Source organism: Anabrus simplex, chromosome 1 (assembly GCF_040414725.1).
Source record: "Anabrus simplex isolate iqAnaSimp1 chromosome 1, ASM4041472v1, whole genome shotgun sequence".
Taxonomy (NCBI): domain Eukaryota; kingdom Metazoa; phylum Arthropoda; class Insecta; order Orthoptera; family Tettigoniidae; genus Anabrus; species Anabrus simplex.
The window spans coordinates 186766256-186789801 of NC_090265.1; the positions used below are offsets into that span (position 1 = coordinate 186766256).

General features: G+C 37.6%; 1 protein-coding gene across 2 annotated transcripts in view; it reads right to left on the minus strand.

Annotated features, from left to right (window-relative positions):
- bwa (alkaline ceramidase) overlaps positions 1 to 23116 on the minus strand; it is a 36169-nt gene extending 13053 nt beyond the window's left edge. Inside the window, exons 1-4 of one of the 2 annotated variants that reach the window (XM_067158009.2) lie at positions 22915 to 23116; positions 12837 to 12953; positions 1625 to 1881; positions 1388 to 1525 (exon numbers count right to left, since the gene is read on the minus strand). In XM_067158009.2, the coding sequence (XP_067014110.1) occupies positions 1388 to 1525; positions 1625 to 1881; positions 12837 to 12929 (488 nt within the window). In that variant the 5' untranslated portion in view covers positions 12930 to 12953; positions 22915 to 23116. The remainder of the gene's footprint in view (positions 1 to 1387; positions 1526 to 1624; positions 1882 to 12836; positions 12954 to 22914) is intronic. The other variant, XM_067158017.2, reaches the window with a different exon arrangement.
- Between the last annotated feature and the right edge of the window lie 430 nt (positions 23117 to 23546).

Sequence of the window (23546 nt, forward strand, 5' to 3'; positions counted from 1 at the left end):
GGAGCGAAAGCGGGTGGACTGGATATCTCATTCATAAGTTAGAAGTAACAGACACGAAAGTAGCGAGATCGAATGCTGGTACAAGCAGGTAGGAACAATGACAGGAGGGTACTCGGGAATGGGGAGATAAAGGCTAAGCTAGGAATGAACTCTATGGATGAAGCTGTACGCATAAACCGGCTTTGGTGGTGGGGTCATGTGAGACGAATGGAGGAGGATAGGTTACCTAAGAGAATAATGGACTCTGTTATGGAGGGTAAGAGGAGTAGAGGGAGAACAGGACGACGATGGTTGGTCTCAATTTCTAATGATTTAAAGATAAGAGGTATAGAACTAAATGAGGCCACAGCACTAGTTGCAAATACAGGATTGTGGAGACATTTAGTACTGTAATTTCACAGAGGATTCCAGACTGAACACTGAAAGGTGTAACAGTCTATAATGATAATGTATGTATGAAAGTAAGCACTTATTCATGAGGATATATGACCAATGTAACTAACATGGTGAACATTAATATCCGGAAAGTTTAAAGTTTTCTACCTGGAAGCCAGGTTGATTCCAAGACAGTTGAAGCTGAAGGATGGGTAGTATTACAGAACTTAAGCTGAAAGTGGAAAGTTTCTAGTGTGTTTCAGTGGTTTTCTATTAATGAATATTCCAATGCTTAGAATAGATGATCAGCTTTCCTGTGACAGCTATAAATATTTTATTCTACAGCAAGATTATAATCATCAAAATAAACTTTCTAACAAGCTCAGCATGCCTATTAAATTTGCAAGAACACTCTGCTACAAACAATCCCCCAAAGCAAAAACTGAACATCTAACCTCTGCAGAGAGAAATTTATAGGCTATAATAAGTATTTTTCATTTGTTGATGAATTATTATTTTGTTTATAACGGTCAGGTCCTTCAGTTTGGCGAAACTAATTTTGATTACTAAATGGATAAACTATCTGAAAAAGGAAACATATGGTAACAGTACTATTTCTGTTACAGAAATGAACAAATATTTGAGCGCGATTTCAAAGAATCTGATGATGTTCTTTTAAGAACGAAACATGTAATTCTATCTCAATCAACTTGTTGCCTTTTCAAGTATAATACTGCTACCATATGCTTTCTTTTTCAGATAGTTAATAAATTTATCAATCAAAATTAGTTTTGACAGACCGAGGAACCTTAAAAGTTATAAATTAACTTAATAGAAACTGAAAAAAAAAAGATAGTTTCATAATTACCAACAAACAAAAAAATATTTGGTGGTGAAAAATATTTTAAAAAGGCAATAAATATCAACAGAAATAAGTTTTAACATCTACATAAAGTCCAGTCATAGTTTCAATTGTATTTATAATCTTACAACTACAGTACTATGAACTCACCTCTTAAGTTCGTGAAGCAGAAGGAAGAAAGCAGGCACTCCAAGAGTCATCAGAGCAAATGCATTCATGGCTGGGTGCAAAATAGCCAATCCTGTGGCTAAGATAGCAAATACACCAGCTGCCAAGCTGAATAACTTGCTAAAATTCACACAAATTAAATTAATGGCAGAAAAAAGCAAAACTATATTGAAATATTACATTACGAACAAAGTAGTTCTAACTAACTTTTCAACTTACCGATCATCACGGAATATGTATGGAAAAAATCGCCGAGGAAAAAACATAGAAACTGCAGCAATGAAGACCCAGAGGATGGCAACTTCATCAAGGAGCTGACCTATGAGACTCAGTGTTGCATGGAAGTAAGCAGAGCTCAGTCCCACCACAATCAAAAGAAGCCAGATCACATGTATTCCAGGATTCACAAAGCGGCCATACTCTCTAAACAAATGCATCAACACTGGAGGCAGCAAGAAGAAAAGGACATTGCTGAACTGAAATACATAAAACACTATTATCAACTTTGGAATCATAACAGTATGAAGTTACAAACAAGTTTAAGTTTTAAGCAATATAGTAAAACAAGATTAACCGAGTAGAGTGGACGCACATGTTAACGCGTCACAGCTATGAAGTAAAGTTCTGCATTTGGGAGACGAGTGGGTTCAAACCCTACCGTCAGCTATACTGAAAATGGTTTTCTGTGGTTTCTCATTTTCACTTCCAAGCAAATGCTGGGACAATTCCTAAACACAGCTTAATCCTTCCACCTCCTTACTTAATTTCATTCACCATTATTTATTTCATCTTCATTAGCTCTTTAACTGAGATTGGCATCATGAAGGGCATCCGGCCATAAAACATGCCATATACGGTAATTTCATCTCATCCCTGACACCATATCAGGAAACGGGGCTAAGGAGTAGACAGACAGTAGAACAAGATTAAAACCCACACATGAAAAAAGGACAAGGGAAGAAATTATTCCTGTTAAAAATGGTTATATAAAATAGCCTCTTGTATACAGTCAAGTGGTAGCATGTCTGTCTCCTACCCAGGGGCCTCACATTTAATTCATGGCCAGGTCAGAGAAATTACCTAGATCCGAGGGCTGGTTTGAGGTGCACTCAGTCTACGTGAGAACAATTTAGGAACTAGCTGACAGCGAGATAGTGGCTCCAGTCTAGAGAGTAGAGTTTGTCACACTGACTATGCATCACCTATAAATCTGTAGGCCTTCACGCGAGCAGCAGTCGCTTGGTGTGCCATGGCCCATGAGGGCTGAAACACGATGGGGGCGGGGTTAAGTCATCAGCTCAGAGGCTGGTTGGATCATCAAATAGCACTGCCAAAGGTTATGAGGTTATGGGGAAACCGCAACAACCGATGGCAGCACCAAAATGAGGTGTACTAAGCAAGATGAGGAGTAAGGTCATTTGCCACTGCTTTCCTCACTGGGCCAGAAAGTGCGACTGCAGCATAAATGATCCTATGAGCAACACCTTTCATATCAATAAGACACACTGGTCATGCTCTGAATGCCATTACTCAGCACCAGCCATACTCCAGCAGCTTCCATATTATCACAACCATGGATGAGACTGGGATGATGATGCTTGTTTGTTTAAAGGGGTTTAACATCTAGGTCATTGGCCCCTAATGGTACGAAATGAGACGAAATGAACTGACAATTTAAAAGTACAAAATTCATCCATTGACCAGAAATCAAAACATGATGATGATGAATGAATGGATGAATATGAATTTAAAACCAGTGGACCCTGCAATGCCTCACCTTCCCAGAAACTATATGACTGACCAATGGACTGCTTCCAAAGCACAATTCTTTTGTCTAAAGGGGTTCAATATCCAGGTCAATGGTCCGTCATATAGTGGTACTAATCACAGGCAACACCCAAACCTGCGGTGTTTCTCACTTAATGGTACAAATCACAGGCAATGAAAGCCTGTGATGTTCTGCATATACAGTAGTGGTACTAATCACAGGTACTGGAAACCCACAGTGAACCACTCTCTACTGCTACTAATCACAAACCTATTGTGTACCTAACATAGTGGTACTACTCGCAAGTAAAGGCAACCCATAGCTTTCCTGCATGATGGTACTAATCACAAGTAGTTTCATGGTTCTAATTCAATCATCCCTTGGTCGCCTCTTTTAGTCACCTCTTACGACAGGCAGGGGATACCGTGGGTGTATACTTCGTCTGTGTCCCCCACCCACAGGGGGCGATGAGACTGGGACAAAGGTGGAAGCTCCCTTTTGATCTGGTGGAGTTGTATACATAATATTTTGAATAAATTAAAGCAACAGATGAAGGAGTTTAGTGGATCTCGCATTACTTTCAGGTAGCAGTGAGCCAACATAGAGTTGAAAATGTAAGTTTCTTATGAGCTACAGAGGACATAGAGAGAGATAATAATAATAATGTTATTTCTTTACATACTACTTTTATGGTTTTCAGAGAAGCTGAGGTGCCAGAATTTAGTCCCACAGGTCTTTTATGTGCCAGTAAATCTACCAACACGAAGCTGTCGTATTTGAACACCTTCAAATACCACCAGACTGAGCCAGGATCAAACCTGCCAAGTTTGGGTCAGAAGGCCAGCGCCTCAACCGTCTGAGCCACTCAGCCTGGCATAGAGAGAGAAAGTTGACAATGGGTGGAGAAGGTACGAGAGAACAGGAAGGCAGAACCAAGGGCGGTCCAGGTAAAAACTTTCTAATCTTCAAGCTTGGACTGAATGAGGTAAGCACAGGCAATTAGGTAACAGGAAAGCCAGTAGAATAGTCCCTAGTAGTGAAAGAGATTAATGTTATTTTAATTATTGTTCTTCCAAGAGGCAAAACAATGAGATTATCAGTCCCCTCATAACACTACACATAGGAAACAGGGGAAGATATTTAACCACTCACAGGATGAGGGTATTGGCTAAAAAAAATGTTGAGGACTTTCAAATCGAATACTGCTGGGGTCAGAGGGGAAACAAGAAGTGACCAAGGGAGTTTTAGAGGAAATATTAAAGACTATGCAAGTCAGTGGAAGCAATACCAAGACTCAAAAGGGACGTTCACAATACGCTGTCGCACCAATGATATTAATACATACTGCAGTTAATATGAAACAGAATAAACACACACCATATAAATTTTTGCTGTTATGGACTATAACTATCAGCAAACACAGTGACAATGAAACACTCACACATCAAACACTCAACAGATTTTTTGACTTGACTAGATGATCAGACAAAAAAAATATGCAAGTCAATAATAGAAGCATGGTCCATTCATACACATTTCCTGCAGCGTGCATATTTGATGAAAGCAGATTGGTCACATTTTTCACAGAAACACTCTTCCGTTAATCCTCCTTCAAATCAGAGTATTCCAAGTATGTTTAAAATACACTGGGAAAGTCTTTTGTGTAGATATATTAAAAAAAGCAAATCTAATTAAGTTAGAGAATCTTGCTGCTGAGAACGGGAAATAAACAAATGACTGATGGCACAAGAAGTGGACTCTGCAATATGAGTTTCATGTCATTGTCAAAAGATACCATAATAGTATCCATGATAAATTTCACAATATTTTTATAAAGAAAACATTGGTAGGCTGTACAATGCCTGTACACTTTGCTGGAATTGGCATCGTTTAGGAACTGTACAGATGTATAGTTCATCTCCATTGGCAGCCCAAGAGTGAATCAAAAGAAGGACTTTAGCTGCGTGACTGCATATATGGCCACATTTTTTGTTTTAGAAAGACCTTTAAATCCCTCTTGGCCATATTAGCAGATTTCTTTGCAAACACCTTTATGTTTGGTAAACTGACAGTCATATTTGTGGGAAAATGACCAATCGGCTCCGATACAAAGACATACAAATGGGGTAGCAGCATATCATCCATCCCAATCCCCGATATTAACATATAAGACTGTGGTTGCCACTATGGATACAACTGCACCAAAGGCATGCTTGCTTCCCTTCACTGCGATGGTTTGTTCAAATTGCAACTCTGTATCAAATTTTGAATGGTCGGTATCAATTACTTCATCTAGTAACAGACTATTTTCCTCAATGAGAGACCTGATTTCTCTCATTAATTCATGAGCTCTACATTCAATATCAGCAACACCTTCAACCAATTGCTAGTTAACTTTGTGGGTTATTTTCTGGCATACGATCTTATTATTTCATTTAAACTTTTTTACCCATGTGTTGGAAGCTCTGAACAGCAGGGATTAGCGAGGGTCAATTCTCTTCTTAAATTTCATTGCCTCGAGTCGCAATGTACATTTGTATATTATGGCATTTTCCTGTCTCTGCTCTAAAAAGGTCATCCACTTCACGGTTTATCATATCGTGTAGGGTGTTTGTGTCTGATGAGCGCCATTGTTTGAACATGTCTGAAGTTTTGTAACACAGTCCTAATTTTTATTTTTATTTCTGTGCCAAGACTGTTGTAAGTTTCAGGCAAGGTGTCATATCAATTGCTAATTCAGGATGATAAAGATGGGGAGGATCAATATTTCTGCCATTTCCCTTAGGTTGTTTCGTCCATCTTTTATGCATCAGCCATATATCCTTCTCAAAACATTATTGTTTTGAGTTTATGGCAGATAAGATGAACTGCTACTTCTCTGGACATATACAACTGGTGACATTGCTTCATTACTCACCATCAAGACACATTCACTTACTTCATCTGATGCCTCCTCATCAATTACAAGTGTACCTCTGCTATTACAACTTCTTATGATGAGTGTTTCTTTATTTGTTCACAAAAACTATGCTCTTCACCCATAGGTGCATCTTCCGAAATACCAAAGTAATCCACCAACAGTTCCACAATTACCACCTGTCTCACTGCCGAGGGCATCCATACTGTACAAACTTAATCAATCTGCGTAGGCCTACAAACTTACTCACTCGGTAAACACACTCCCACACCGCACAAATAATGCTATTTACTCTCGTGGACAGCACAAACCTGTCTTGCGAATTGTGACCACTGCGCTGCATACAGGTAGATCGGGGGAAACCTACACTGCCCCACCTATTCCTCCCTCACCTGTCGTCGTCTTTTTTATTTTTAATTACAATTTGCTTTACGTCATACCGACACAGATAGGTCTTACGGCGATGATGGAATAGGAAAGGCCTGGTAGTGGGAAGAAAGCAGCCGTACCCTTAATTAAGGTACAGCCACAGCATTTGCCTGGTGTGAAAATGGGAAAGTACGGAAAACCATCTTCACTTCAAAGCTGCCAACAGTGGGGTTCAAACCCACTATCTCCTGGATGCAAGCTGACAAGTGCGCGCCCCTAACTACATGGCCAACTTGCCTGGTATCCCCTCTCCTGAACACACCGTTGCACCATAGCAGCTAAATTTTCGGAAGGAGTTTGAGTTTCCAATCATTAACAAAACAAAAATAGTTTTGTTCTATCCTTCTAAACAACTGCCATGACCCTTCATTGTCAGTAGGAGGCACTGTAGTAGTCAACACCATTCTTGTAAGTTATGACACCCTGGGGTTTATCAAGCTGTACAACAGATATGAAAATTATTTCTTGTATAAACAAATAAGAACAATGGCAGTAGAGTGCAGATGAATTAGAAGGCAATGTTTGTGTGCAATCTGTAAATGTAATATTCTATTAATAATCTCAAAATCTCTAAGAGTGGGAATAGTCTTATTTCAGAAAATAAAGCTGAATATGGAACATAAAACAGAAAATGTGGAGCTACGGAAAGGTGTTGCTCAGTGGTTCCCCATAGCCACAAATTATGTTATCATTATCCATACCAGATTGATTTCTTGCCTTGGCATGCTATCTCTCATTTTAGATCTCTTTAGCTGCTGTAACAGATATTTGATATATTGTTGCACCTAGAGAAACTGCTATGTGATATATTTAGAACTTGGACAAGATATGTTCTGTCATTTACGGTTCAACATTGCATGAACTACAAATAATCAATCTACGTGATGCATGTGTTGAGAGTCAATATTTTTCCACCTCCATCACATAATGGTCTTTCCAAGCATGGCCATGATATATTCAACTTCCAGGTATTCACTACATAGGTCTGTGAAAGCTCTTTCTTTTTTGACTAGATAAGCAACAAGAAATGTGATAAGATATAAAACTCTCAAGGTTGTATACTAGGCAAACACCAATCACCACTTTCACTACACCATTTTATCAAAGATGCCTCAAATGTTGATCTTATTTTACCACTACACATACAGCTTGTACTTCATTACCCAAACTGTTTTGCCTTTTAGCACTTGGTCAACAAGCATCTTCATAATTGTCTACTTCAAGTTAATTCAACCACCATATCTTAAGTTCCCTGCTGCTTCTTGTATCCTAGATAACCTCCAATGTTCTCTGAAGTGAAATATTCTCTATTCACCTATACGATCTCATCACTGAAGCTGATCCATATACACAGCTTAATCCAACATGCTCATAGCTATCTTAAACTTTATCTCATCATTATGGATGATCATTCGTTATCATTCCCACCAGTTTGTACCATCAATCACACATGCTATTTCCATGCCTTTTAACTCCAGCTTAGTCCACACAACAGCTCCTTCTATGGATCAGTGGTAGAGTGTTCACCTGCGCTTGCAGATTCAAACCTGGCAGAGGTATTCAGATTTTTGAAAAGCAGAAGAAAGTCAATTTGGCACTCCATGTTATATGATTTCATCATGTGAAAGATCTCCAACAAAAAATTTGGTCACTGATTGCCCTACAGAGATCTGTTTCTCTATCATGGTAGAGTAAAACAGATCATTGAAACTGATACACAGGCAACCCTAGAAGGCATAGAACCGAAATGCTTGCACATGGTAGTTGAGGCAATCATCATTATTATTATTATTATTATTATTATTATTATTATTATTATTATTATTATTATTATTATTATTATTATTAAGTCCTCACAACTTTCTCTTCAATTCAGCAAAGTCACCCTGAAAACACACCAATGTCAGGATAGTTCAAAATACCATTTGAAACCATGCGTTCCATAAGAGCACAAGTCCAATTTTTTACACTATATGAGTTATATATATATCGTTGTAATCGCCAAACGGAACTCTACCGTCTGACATTCAAAACAACAGAAATTCCAGCATATTCCACATGTTGCTAACTTACTTGAGTTTCATAAGCACACAAGTCCATGGACCTGTGTTCTTCTGGAAAGCAGACAGCGAACACCATGGAGGCGTGGCTGTGAATCATAACGGCACGTTTCAATGACGCTGCACTGAGGCACGCGCGCACACTCGCAGGTGATCTGTTGTAATTTTGGTGCACTTGATTATTTTGATATATTATTGTAGTTTGATAGTTCCCAGTCTTTTATGAATATCTGAGATATGGATGATGTTATGGATGATGATAGGTCTGTGCCTAGAAAGAAATGTAAACCAAACCAATGGACGAAGAATGCACGGAGAGCCTACATTAAATACTGTTGGGAAGGAGTTATCTGGAAGGAAGACAGGACCAGACTGCAAGTAAGCAAGACTATTGAGTGTTATTGACTCAGGGCAGTGTACAAATTAATTTTTGGCATATGAAGTTTTATATTCAGTGTTTGTATCTAACATATCCTAACATCTATGAAAATAAAATGAATTTACTATATTGCAGATGCGGAAGGAAATGTATGGCTTCTTTTTCAGATTCATTCAAAAGCGAAATCCTGAAGAATTTCAATGATATGTCCACAAAAGATGTACAGGACACTTATCTAGCTGGACTGATATCTGTAGCCATTCCTCAAAGGCACAGAAAAATGGAAACTGCATCAAAGCCACATTCTGCTGTATTTTTTTTACCGAGTAAGTATTGATTTATTATTTATACATTCTATTCTACAGCTTTTTAAACATGAATTTCACTTAATATATATTTTTGTGTGTTATTTCAGATTAAATATGGTACACATGAACCAGTTATTTGTAAAGAAGCTTTCTTGTCGCTGCACGGTATTACTAAAACAAGGGTGCGACGGATTACTCTGTTGGTTTCCGAAGGAGTTATGTCCCCAAATGATAAGACGAGGTGGTCGCCGTGAAGATAAACGAGTTTTTGACGAGCTAAAAGTGCAAATGTCTAATTATACCTCATCTTTTTCATACCACATTGCACATTATGGCAAAGCTAAAAGGAAAACAAGGTACCTGAGCATGGAACTTAATGTTAATAGAATATGGTATTTGCAAAAAATATGAGACTCCTATTTAACTGTAAAACAAAACAATGTTGTGAAACCAAAAGTTAAAAATGAGGGTTTTTAAAATGATATTACAATTACACTTTCGGATTACTTCGAGTGGATGTTTGTGCTACTGTACATGTGAAAAATTTAAAGTAGATATTCAGTGTGAGAAAAGTTACAAACTGAATTAACATTGCATAAAAAGAAAGCTCAGAAATTCTGTAACTTGTTGAAGGAAAGTGAATTAATGGTAAAGGAAGGAGAGAATGAACATGGCATTTCAGAAGCCATAGCATTGGATTATATGCAAAATACCCCATATCCTCACATTCCTGTAATAGAAATGTTTTATGCCAGGCAACTCTGGCTTTTTAAATTTGGAACACATCTCTTTTTGGAGGGTGAATATTTTATGTATCCTTACACAAAGTTGGTTGGGAAGAAGGGCCCCAATGAAGTGATTTCTTTTCTGCAACATTTTATTAACAGTCTTGGCCCTGATGTATGAAAACTTTACATATCTAGTGAAGCAGGCACTGCACGAAACTGAAATAACACGATTGTTAAATACTTAACTGATCAGTAGAGATGGGAAATATAGGCACGAATAGGTTAGAATGCAAACGTATTTGAACAAGGCGCAAGTGAAATCTAGCCGCTCTACAGATATGTCGGGGAGTTCCATAAATTTTAGGGGTTCTAATAGTTCAGATCGATAAAATTTATGCAAATCTCACCGCAGAACCGTCATGCGGGTAACATACACTTGCGCCTTGTTCAAATACATTTGCATTCTAACCTATTCGTGCCTATAATTCCCATCTCTATTGATCAGGGAAGATTTGATTACATTTGCCATGTGTACCCAACAAAAGGACACTCATACATGGCATGTGATTGGGAGTTCACTCAAATTAAGCTAAGAAAACGTAAGCAGGATGTTGTATACATGGCTGATGATTGGATACAGATCATACGAAATACATCCAAGAACATTAATGTGAGAAGCTTGGAACTAAGTATGATTAAAGATTTCAAGGCTGGATTTTCAAAAGTTAAAACACTGTCTCCTCTTACTAAAAAACAAAAACAGTGGAAAGTGATATTTTATAAAATAATTGAATACCGGGCAAAAACCATAACTGCAAGCAAGACTTCAAGTGGCTTAGTTACAGAAACATTCATGATGAATGGAAAAACAAAATCTGACAAGAACAAGCTTGAGAGAGCATACAGAGCTGAAATCCCCCTGAAAGCTGGTAAAGCCAGGGATATTAAAAAATACATGTACCCAATTTTACCAACAAAGCAACCTTATTTTCAGAGACCAGTGTGGTGAATACCAGGCACCTGATGCTGAGAAATCAGGGAGTGAAGTAAGGTCTATGAGACTCTGATTAAGCAAAGGAAAGATATGGTAAATATATGTATGATATAATTATGAAATTAAAGACTGGACTTATGTTCTCAAATTACATTTATACCATCTCCAATCAATGTTACAGGCTAATGAGTTCCATAACACAAGTCCAGCATTTTCATTATTTTATTACAAACTATGTACCTGTAATAGTATTTTAATACTTGATGAAATTTATACTTAAGCAAAATATAACTATGCAAAAAACTTAATTCTAATTTGAATTTTCTAAGAGTTATTATGTTTTTATTGATTTTCTCAAAAATCTATTCAGATAGACTTGTGCTCATATGGAACGCATGGCTTCATTTATAAAAATTGCAAACTTACTGCATCAGTTGTGCTATACCTTGATTTGATTTCTCTCATTACAGGTACCTCATCATTTCCTCATATCAAAATGCAACATAGGCCTCCGTTCCGGGAAACACTCCTGAACTGAATTGAACCTGGAGCCTTGAGGCAGATGATATGACTGATAATACTGAGATCATGGCCAAAGGCTATGCCTTTTAATTTCAAAAATCCCACTGCACTGATCAGGATCTGAACTACAGATATCTACGGTAAGAAGCCAGTTATTATTATTTGTTTCAGCCGGCTGTGGACCACATTATTTTAACTGTTTGCATCCTTGAGCTTTAATTCTTTGCCAGTATTCTCACATTCACTTTCTGTGAGCCTCCTTTCTTTCATCAGTCCACTTCGCTGATATGCTCAAACTTTCTTCTGGAGAGGAACACATTCCTAAGATTCAGTTGGTCAATCTCTGCGAGCTCACACGTGTTATGTGGTCATAAAAATTAATCCTCCGTTTCCGAATGGTGTCTGTTATCCTTTTCACATGCACGTACAGTTCATTGTTATGCTGTCTCGTGTACTCACCATTTTCTCTGATTGGTCCTAGGATCTTTCTCAGGATTTTTCTTTCTTTGGCTTCTAACTTTTCAATTAAACCCTTTCTGTTCAATACAAGGCATTCTGCTGCATAAAGGGCTTCTGGACGAATGACTGAACAATAATGCCTAAGCTTGACCTTGAAGAAGCCAGTATTATAATAATAATAATAATAATAATAATAATAATAATAATAGTATGGCCTCGGCTACCATTTCAAAGTATTTTAATTTGATGCCATCTTGCTGCTTGCTCGTCAATTTCAACGTTCCAATTTATACTAGGCCTAGTAGATGGCTCCTTCTGTGCTTGACATAGCACAATGGTGATGATGACTATAATAACAAGATCATACTCCTAAATTCACAACAGTGGCCATATAAATCCCAACAAATTATCACAATCTATTCAACCTCTTGCACAGCAAACAGAATGATCTTTTAAGAATCACTGCAATGTAGCTAAGCAGCATAATGTGCATATGTCCAACCCATTAACTCACAGTTAGACTAAACACAATATACTGGTAATATGAAGTACTATAACAAAATAATCTTGAAGATTGAATAACAAATGACATATGATACAAAATCCATATCCACAGTAAGTTATATAAACTCCAAAATGCCAGTTATATTTAGCATTCTAATACTATCAGAATAAAATAGTTCTGTAAAGAATATTTTTACCCTGCTTTTTGATTTGATGTATAAAGCATCTCAGATAGAATAAAACTTCAATGCTACTATGTAACACAAAGCACCAACATACTCTGGAATGTACCAATAGATATAACATCTGTTTAGGAAAATGTCCCAAATCAAACTATTTGATGAGTACATTAAATATACTAACCGTATTAACAAATTCTGCAATGACTGGAGAAATCAAGTAGTTCCCTTCACACCAGTCTACAGGAGAACTTCCAGGCTCCAAATGTCTCCACATAATAATAAATATTTATAATAATTCCTAGAAATGATAAAGAAGAAGAATTAAAAAATAACACAGACATTCAAAAACAATATATTTTACTATGACAAGAATATTTTTTCTCGACAATTAGAGTGGGTCAATAATTTATCTTAAGGGCATTCATAATAATGTTAAGTTGTGTGTCTAATGTACATTCAGTTCTTACATATTATATGACATTTTGGAGTGCTAGAATATTTTCCTGGAAAAGTATTCAACATGCCAGTAAATCCACTAATACACTTATCTTTCATTTATATACTCTTAATGCCAACCTGCTATAAGCATTAAAATAAAGTGTGACTGCAGCACCTTCTAATCTGAGGAGAGTATGAATTTTATAAGTAAAGAACAGTGAAGGATAGGGAAGGGAACTCATCTCCCTAGATTTAACGGCTGGCAAGCGGGTCTTGCTTAGTTGATAGTAGGCAGCTTAGTTGATAGCTAGTGACCCTGCTGAAATCATTGGAAATTTTGTGGACTCTGATCATATCCCAAATTACCCTAGACTGATTATGTTTTATGTTGGTAAAAGCTCAAACAATGAACACATCATGACCCAAAGATTGTGTATGTTCAGCTATTGTCTATTTGTATGCATGGTTGAGGCTATTACCTCTATTTCTTCTTACAACGACTATATTATTACACTGAATCCTCTAAGAGGAACAGAATAAGTCATGTAATAAATCATCTGTTGGCCACAGAGAACCTGTGAAGCTCTGAGAAAGCCTTCATCATAGAGAATTTAAGAATTGGACTTCACTATCAGGAAGAGTTGAACTCTATATTGAGATGGTAGAGTAAAAGGGCTTTAAAATAATGCAGGCCTTTTGAGATCTGAATAAATAACTTGCCTGAAAACAAATGGAATTGTAGCAACTGTCACAGCTATCTATATCTGACAGCTCTCAGAATGGTCCTTGGTACAGGTATGGTAGCTCAGAGATGAAACTCTTAGATACATTCTACACAGTGCAACATTGGACTGCTGCTGAGAAATTTGTGCCATCATTAACTTAGGTCACTGACAGCCACTGTGTTGAGGAAGAAAGGTCTTTAACATGCATGAGGTCATTAGCCCTAGTGTGAATGGCTCTACGTGTCCTGAAAACCTAATTGCATTGCTCCAAAAGTGGGCTAGTAATGTTAGGTTTCATTTGTGCTCACTCAAATGACTGACCTATACACAAAATGGCTGTACTTTGTCATCACTAAAGAGAGCCTATGAACTAGATGTTGGGCCCCTTATATTAATATTAATAATAATAATAATAATAATAATAATAATAATAATAATAATAATAATAATAATAATAATAATAATAATAATAATAATAATAATTCATCATTATTAACAACACAAAGGAGTGTTAATATTATAGGTGAGTATACAAAGTCCTTTGGACAACCTCCATTGAGTATAATCAATACAATATTTTGTTACTTCTTTTCATTCATTCATTCATTCATCTCATATTACTGCTATCCAATGTATATGGATTGTTCCTGCCTGCTGTCATTTCTTGATGGATACAGTACTTTTGCATCCATCTCTTGCCACAGGCCAGAGCAAAGTGTAGCTTCCACTGAAGTCCCAGTCTCATCCATGGTTGTGACAATATGGAAGCTGCTGGGGTATGGGTGGTGCTCATTAATGACATTCAGAGTACAACCAATGTGTCTGAGTGTCATGAAAGGTGTTGCTCATAGGGTTAGTTGTGCTACAATAGCACTGTCTGGCCCAGTGAGGAAAGCAATGGCAAACTACCTCACTCCTCATCTTGCCTAGTACACCTCATTTTGGTACTGCCATTGGTTTTCTTTGTTTCTCTATAACTGCATAGCCTTTGGTGCTGCTATTAGAGAATCCAACCAGCCTCTGGGCTGTTGACCTAACAGACATGGATTGTTCAACTGAAACATAAGACTGGTGTCTAGAAACTCACACTATATGTATTGGACAACACACACTACACCAGAATAACGGCATACTGAAGATAGTTTGAGAAGAGTCAACAGATAATCACTTCCACCATCCATGTACCTTACCCAACGGTGAGCAAGTTTCTCTATACTCTCCACAACGAAGGATGCTGGTTACTGGTTGAACCACTCTTCTATAGTATTAGGAACTGCTCATTTGATGGTGAAATGCTTGCTCTTCAGGACTTCAGCAGACCAAAGACATGATTTGACAGGGGAGTGATCTTGGCTGGAAGATGCCAGCAAAAATGGCAAGGACCGTCTCTTGTTGACTTATGTTACCAAGGAGTGCAAACACATTTTGTGATAGTTTTTGCAGTCTGTGCACCTTTTTTGCACAAGAACTGAACAGAAATCTTTCCACAATATTGTTTTTTTCTTTTTTCCTACATGTTTAATGTTGCACCATTACATCAAAGATTTTTGGTGATAGAAGGATGGGAAAGGGCTAGGATTGGGAAGGTAGCAGCTGTGGCCTCCATACTGTATTCATTTGGACATAATCATTACAAACGCAAGTGTTGCTTCAACATTTCGTCTACTTAGTAGGCATGTGTCTCAAACCACCCACATTCTGAACTGTTACTACTGCTCCCTCTTGGCTGTCCTGTCAGTTATTTGCAGAGTATGAGTGAGCTGGCCATATGGTTAAGGGTGTGCAGCTGCGAACTTGAATTCAGGAGATAGTGGGTCCGAATCCCACCATCGGCAACACTGAAGATGGTTTTTCTGTGATTTCCCATTTTCACACCAGGCAAATGCTGGGGCTGTACCTCATTTAAGACCATGGTTACTCCCTTGTAAAAGGTTGATGTAAATAAAAACTAGACAAACTGTCCACTGATATGACAAGCAAAACACAAAGCGCTTGAAAGTTGAGACTGTATTAAGTACATATTCACACAGTCCGGAGCAACGCGTCCGCCTGTCACCCGGCAGCCCCGGGTTCGATTCCCGGCCGGGTCAGGGTTTTTTAATTGTAATGATAAATATCCCTAGCCTGGCAACTGGGTGTTGTCCTTAATCTTCCTTTCCTCACACACAACATTCCACACTACTGCCATTCCAATTACACACAGGTTCATACAATATGGTGCCAGTAGGGGCAAAGATCCACATGGGTTGACGCCCCGAACAAATAGCTTTTTTTTTAAAAAAAATCACATACACATACAACAGTAACATCTTAAGACTTTCATGGCCAGGGTTACATCAACTAGCGCTAGCATCTACTGTGAGGGAACGTCTTGCCGGTGCCATATGTAGTGAGAATGCACAGACAAAGCTGTGGTCTACTACTGACCTTCAGAGAGAGATCACCCTTGAAAATGTCAAGCACAGTATCCAGTGAAATGTTGATAGCTATAAGCCCAATTGGATGACAGTCATACAAGCCTGGAAAAATTCTTCTACCCTGTTTCATACACTTGTGCTTCTCATTTTACTTTTTACGTACAACTTTCTTTATTATGAACTGCAAACGACATGATTTTATTAACTACATTCTCTCCTGAATTTTATTTAAATTATCTCCATTTGCTTTAAAAAGAGGCATTTTCTTTTCCTTTTTCACTAGTGGTTGAATGTCTCATCACATGTACAATTTTGGGGAAGATGGAATGAGGGGGTAGGATGGAGAAGGTAATGTCCATGGCCTTAATTACAGTACACCCTTGGTATCTGCCTAGTGTGAAAATAGGAAACAATGGGAAAAACATTTTTTTTTTACGTCGCACCAACACATATAGGTCTTATGGCGACGATGGGAGAAGAGAGTCTAGGAAGAAAAACATCTTTAGGACCGTCAACGATGGGGTCTGAAACCAGCATCTTCTCCCTGTGAGCTCACAGCCACACAACCAGTACTGATTAGCCAACTTGCTCAGTATAGTACAACTGAGTAACTGTTTTTATAACATGAAAAATTCAAATGTGAGACACATAACATTTTTCTCTCAAGATCTATAGCTCAAATTGAGAAATATCCCCGTATTCATATTATAGAATAGTACTGCTAATCACTACTTCATTTCAAAATCACCCTGTTTAAATTGCATCAGGTGCAGTACTGGAGATGAAAACAATACAAAAGAAGGACTACTTCCTGCAGGCTATTCTCTTTAGAACATACCTTGAATGGTATTTGAAGTAAAAATACTGGGAGCCTAACCTTTTGCCCTGAATATGAGTAGGTTACAGACACAGGTATCTCAAAATTAAGTAGGTAATCATAAATATCAACCGACTGCCAAGATTCAGATCCACAACTCATCTGTCACATCACAAAAAGGACAATGATCATAACAACTGCAAAATGGATCTTGGCAAGGTACAGTAGTGTGATATCTAGCTACTGATAAGATAATGAACAAAAATGGAGGCCAAAACATATATTAGAGGAAAATGATACCTTTATGATTCACTGAAATGGTATAGGTTCAATTCTGTCATGTAACAGATAAAAAGAAACAACTACCACATCCAGGTTGAACTCCTCAATATTATTTAGAGCCTACATGACAAATGAAATGGTGATGAGAAATTACACACATTCTACTAGTTCATGAAAACTATAATTCACTCACTTTATCCATCCATTTCATACTTGGTTCTTTGTCATATTTTATGCAGCAATCAGAATGATCCACACTTTCTTTTTCCTTTTTTGTTTTTACAATCATAAAATTACAGTTCGCCTCTGTGGTGTAGTGATTAACATGATTAGCTGCCACCGCCGGAGGCCTGGGTTTGATTCCTGGCTCTGCCACGAAATTTCAAAAGTGGTACGAGGGCTGGAACGGGGTCCACTCAACCCTGGGAGGTCAACTGAGTAGAGGGGGGTTCGATTCCCACCTCAGCCATTCTCGAATTGATTTTCTGTGGTTTCCCACTTCTCCTCCAGGCAAATGCCACACTGGTACCAAACTTAAGGCCACGGCCGCTTTCTTCCCTCTTCCTTCCCTATCCCTTCTGATCTTCCCATCCCCCACAAAGCCCCTGTTCTGCACAGCAGGTGAGGCTGCCTAGGCACGGCACTGGTCCTCCTATCCAGTTGTATCCCCCCAACCCAAACCCAAAGTTCCATGCTCCAGGACACTGCCCTTGAGGCAGTAGAGGTGGGATCCCTCACTGAGTCTGAGCAAAAAATCAACCCTGGAGGGTAAACGGATTAAAAAAGAAAGAAAGAAAGAAAGAAAGAAAGAAAGAAAGATAAAATTACAATGTGTCATTAATGACAATAGTTGAAAAGTCTGTACATGGGAACACTGGAGGGGGAACACAAGCTGTCAACAGCAACAACTTTCATTTTAACGAAAGCCCTACACAGCCTCTGCCAATAAGCATATACTCCCCATCACAGATATTTTGCAGTATGATCAAACTAAGAAGTCATCTGTAACTAAATTTCTCTCCCTATTACAGTCTTTGCTTATATTTCTAATCACAGACTTTCAATTTTTATATAAAAAGAAAAGATTCTTCACTTACTTGGAATATGTAAGCCTAATGTCTGTCTGTCTCTATGTATACATGTATCAAAGTCTATGTGACACATCATTTAATCTAACAAGGAGGCCTGAGAATGTAAGTAATAATATTTGTGGTCTTTGTACTTCAGATCAACCTATGAGCTTAAAAAGTACACTAATGTACTTACAGAGAGTTATAGGCACACTAAAGCTCAATATTGCTGCCAGAGATACTTGGTTCTTTTTGAAAGTCTAAGGCTCTAAATGAAAGTCGTATCCTTGGTGTGCACTGATCCAGTAAGGTGAACACAAAGATTACTAAAGCAAAGAAATGATAAGATAAATACAATAAAACCCTTGCAGAAATATAAATGTTCTTAACAAGATGACATATAGCAGTCTAAAACCAAAAAAAGCTGTTAATGTGACATGATCAAAACTCAAAACCAAATCCCCACCATCCAGACAGACAAGTTAGCCATTTCTGCTAGGATAGGTACAAAAGAGAGAGAGAGACACACACATTCAGCTCTAATGTCAAACTGGTTGTCTTTGGAGACATCTACAGTGTCATGACTAGATTAGGATGAAACCACTTCATGATACCTAAAGTACTCTCTGTCAACCAAAAGCTGACTGACTGAAAGGAGCTTCTTTTCTCTTGTTAACATTGATGCTTTCACGCCCTGTACTTTTAGACATGATATGAGCGTTTGGGCTTACGCCGTGTCACGAAAACAAGGTGAAACTCTTTCCATTTCTCTTCTCATTTCCATCAGTGTTTTCACTGACTTAGGCTCTTCTACGCTACATCTCAGATAAACAATTTTTCTTCCTGTTTTGTCGTTCTATTATCTGGCTTTCACCTTATCCTATATTTCCCAGATCAAGTCTGAAGAAATCTCCAGAATGACCCTTTCAGTACATTGATGCCGCATCCTTCATGAGGCTAGGAAGCAGAACTGAAATAGCAAAGAACAAATAGAATTCAACTGTGATTGATAAGAAGAGAGCCTATCTATGAAGATAGTGATATGAAGATGTCCTTTTGTGAATATTTATTTGTCCATGACTTAGTCATCCATTGTTCATAAAACTCACATTCATCTGTCATTGTATTTGTCCTTTGTGTATGTTTTTATCCTCTTCCTTAGCTCCCTCTTTCTATATACATCATAACATAATGTGATAACTTGTACCTCCTCTACAGAACACATGAATGACAGTCTGTGATACTGCTGAACTCCACTAGTACATACACCGAGGCACATATTAAATATCTGTTAAAGTGAAGGTCTGGAATCATTTGATGATGTATAATTTTTTTTTTTTTTTTTTACAATTTTGCTTCATGTGGCACCAAAACAGATAGGTCTTATGGCGACGATGGTATAGGAAAGGCCTAGGAGTGGGAAGGAAGCAACCATGGCCCTAATTAAGCTACAGCTCCAGCAATTGCCTGGTGTGAAAATGGGAAACCATGAAAACCATCTTCATGGCTGCTGATAATGTGGTTTGAACCCACTATCTCCCAAATGCAAGCTCACAGTTACGCGATCCTAACTCAAACTCGTTCAGTGATGAATTCATACTTTGCCAAAAATTAGTATTAGTACTGCTATCATTAGTACTGCTATCATAGATTTACATGCATGTGATACGACAAGAAAATTACCATTAAATGAGCACTGCAACTAAATTATTATTATTATTATTATTATTATTATTATTATTATTATTATTATTATTATTATTATTGGCCCGTAAATGAAAAAAATATACATTATTGTTATTATTATTATTATTATTCAGGTATTATTATACAGGGATTTATAAGTAACTAATACTACACTAAAATTATTTCTTAATTTCATATAAGTAAATGCTACCACTATAATTAGCATTGGGCTGAGTGGCTCAGATGATAGAACACTGGCTTTCTGAGCCCAAGTTCATGGGTTTGATACTGGCTCAGTCCAATGGTACTTGAAGGTACTCAAATCAGCCAGTCTCTCATCAGCAGATTTATTGGAACGTAACAGAACTAGAGTCCAACTCAATGTGTAAGTTGTAATACTGTATAAGTTTGAAGCAAATTTCTAAATTCCTCTATAAATTAAATGTTGTTTATTATACTGGTACATCGTTACACGATTATACAGACAGCCTTATGGTAGTGGGCAGATGAGTTTGTGACTTTCATAAATAACACTAGATTTTCCAAAAGACAGAAAATTTTGGAGGGAGTCTGGACATCACTCCTGCCTCTAAATACACCCCCTGTATACATCCCAAAAGGATTATATGTCAAGGCTTAAAATAAGATTCTTTCCAACTATTTATCTATAGGGGAGTGGAGAAGAAACTACATTCAGTATCTGTATGGTAAACACAACCCCGAAGCTTGTTAAAATCTCTGTGAGTGTGCTTGGTAAATTTCTGTGAAACAGGGTACAACTTACTTACACAAAGTTTCAGGAAGAATGCTTTCATTGTAATTGCTTAGAAACCACTAGAGAATTAAGAAGTTATCTGACCAAAAGGTTGTTTGTTACAATTTGTTTTACGTTGCACCGACACAGATAGGTCTTATGGCGACGATGGGATAGGGATGGGCTAGGAGTGGGAAGGAAGCGCCCATGGCCGTAATTAAGGTACAGCCCCAGCATTTGCCTGGTGTGAAAATGGGAAACCACAGAAAACCCTCTTCAGGGCTGCCGACAGTAGGGCTCGAACCTACTATCTCCCGGATGCAAGCTCACAGCTGTGGCCCCTAACCGCACGGCCAACTCGCCCGGTCTGACCAAAAGGAGGCACATGACTAAATACATGTCTGAGATGCCCAATGCTTATTCTATAACAACTGGTATGCCGAGTCTTCGGACCACTTGCAAGGTCACTCAGCTGTTTCCCATGGTTCACAAACTAGGACATAATTACAGACACCTAAAACATCAACTAAGGCGAACATAAAATTCCCATATGCTTTTATAGGAAAATCTTGAGTTCATACTGGGTAAAATTGTAATTTCAACATGCCAGGCAATTTTCTTTTAAAGTTACCTATGCCTTTTCTCTAGATGTACGGTAACCCAAAATCTCCAAAACTAGGCCAAATGACAATTCGAAATTCTGCAATATCCGTCTAATAGGCTATTCATAACAACTCTTTAAAGAAAATCAATTATAAAAATAAAAATTTTATAACAAGGAAGAGGAAGAAAAAGCAAAAATTCTGAAGAATTCTGAAGAATGGAACAATTTAATGTTCTCTACCTTTAACCATTTATTAAAGAATTTAAATGAGCAAGAACATAGGAATATAAGACTGTCATGTGCTTATCTTAACAGCTATTTTTCCAAAAGAACTGAAGAAATGTGATAAATGGGAATTAGTTCTTTTTCCTCATTGCATATTCATAATAATGTAATAATCACTTGCATCTCCTCTATAGAGCACATGGATGAAAACCTGTGATACTCTTGAACTCCTCTAGCACACACAGTGACCAGAGAGGTCGAGAATTTTCATATAATATTACACATCAATTTTTGATATCCTTCATTCTTTGGAAGAATGGTTACAGTTGCATTAACTTATGTAAAAAACATTGCATACGTTATTGATTTCTCCAATAATGGAGAGTAATACATCAAATACTTTACAGCCACAGTGACAGATTTATAGTCCTTAAAGCTTCTTCATATTAATTTGATTTTGTACAAACATTAAAAAGTAGTAACAAGGATATATGAAGGAATAAAATTCATCAGCAGGGGAATAAATGTGTACTGTACCTACTAATCCAAATGAATTATATATGACAAGGTTTCCTGTGAAATAAGAATGAAATAGGATTCATATACCAAGGATTTAGCCACCTTAATATTCTGTTAAAATAATTCTGATTTGTGTATTAGGGATAAAATGTGTATTTATGTCATGACTGATTAATTTGTAGTAGGCCAACATGTTAACCAACATTTTTATGCACATTGATCTTGCCAGCAGCATGTGTTTCCAATTTTTTGTATAGGCCAACTGATCCAATTTAATTATATTCAAAACAAAAAGCTTGAGGAATCAAGGCATGAGACTAAGAACCCCCAGCGATCAGTCCAGGTAAATACTTAAAACTGTTACCTCTTACTTTACAGTCAAGGTGGGTAATAATATAATAATACTTAACATAAAACAACTCAAGCAATTGGAAACAATAATGTCAACATACTTATACATCAGGACTGGTACCTTTATCGGCACCTTTTATTTTCCTAATAATTGACTCTCAATTTAAATAACGTAAGGTGACTAACCTCCCGTACAGTGCACATGCACTGAAGGTGATCAACCTATTCGTTGCAAGGTTAACCCAAACTTTGTTTATAATGAAGCAACATCTAACAAGGAAGACTACAATACACGTATTGTGTAAAACCCATAATACCATGCATCTACAGAAAAGAGGTTCACGTGTCAATATGAAAAATATTTAACAAACCTTGTTCAATATCTGACGACAAAAATTGGTTATCTGAATCTCAACACTTGATTTCGTATTTACAAAATATATAAACACCTCAGTGTAAACGACGAGCGGAAAACCCCTCTAACTGCATACAAAAATAAATCGATGGCAATCGTTGGTCTTGCAGAACTGAAGTAACAGCACGCCGAGTCAAGCTCACCTACACAACTGACGTTTTCTTTCTTTGTGTACTCAGCTGCTTCCACAATCAGCTGACGACCACTAGTCAAAGCATGGCGCAGTTGCCAAACACTTAACTGCGTCATTGCCACAGCGCACGTGGAGTCAGAGTCAAAGCCGCAGGACAGAGGCTACTGGGATCGCTATTTTAGTAGATCAATTTTTCGTAAATAAATGTCAGTACGAAAATGTAGCGGGAACAAAACAGTATTTTTCGTAAATAAAGCAATGACAGTCAGTGCAAAAATCTAGCGCATACAGAACTGTCAGCTAATATAGCTAATATGTCAGTCTGCTTTTAACTTTCAGTTTCTTCCTGTTCTGTATGGTACGAAACATAATAGGTAAATGTAAGTGAATAATAATGTTACTGATTTTACGTCCCACTAACTACTTTTACGGTTTTCGGAGACGATGAGGTGCCG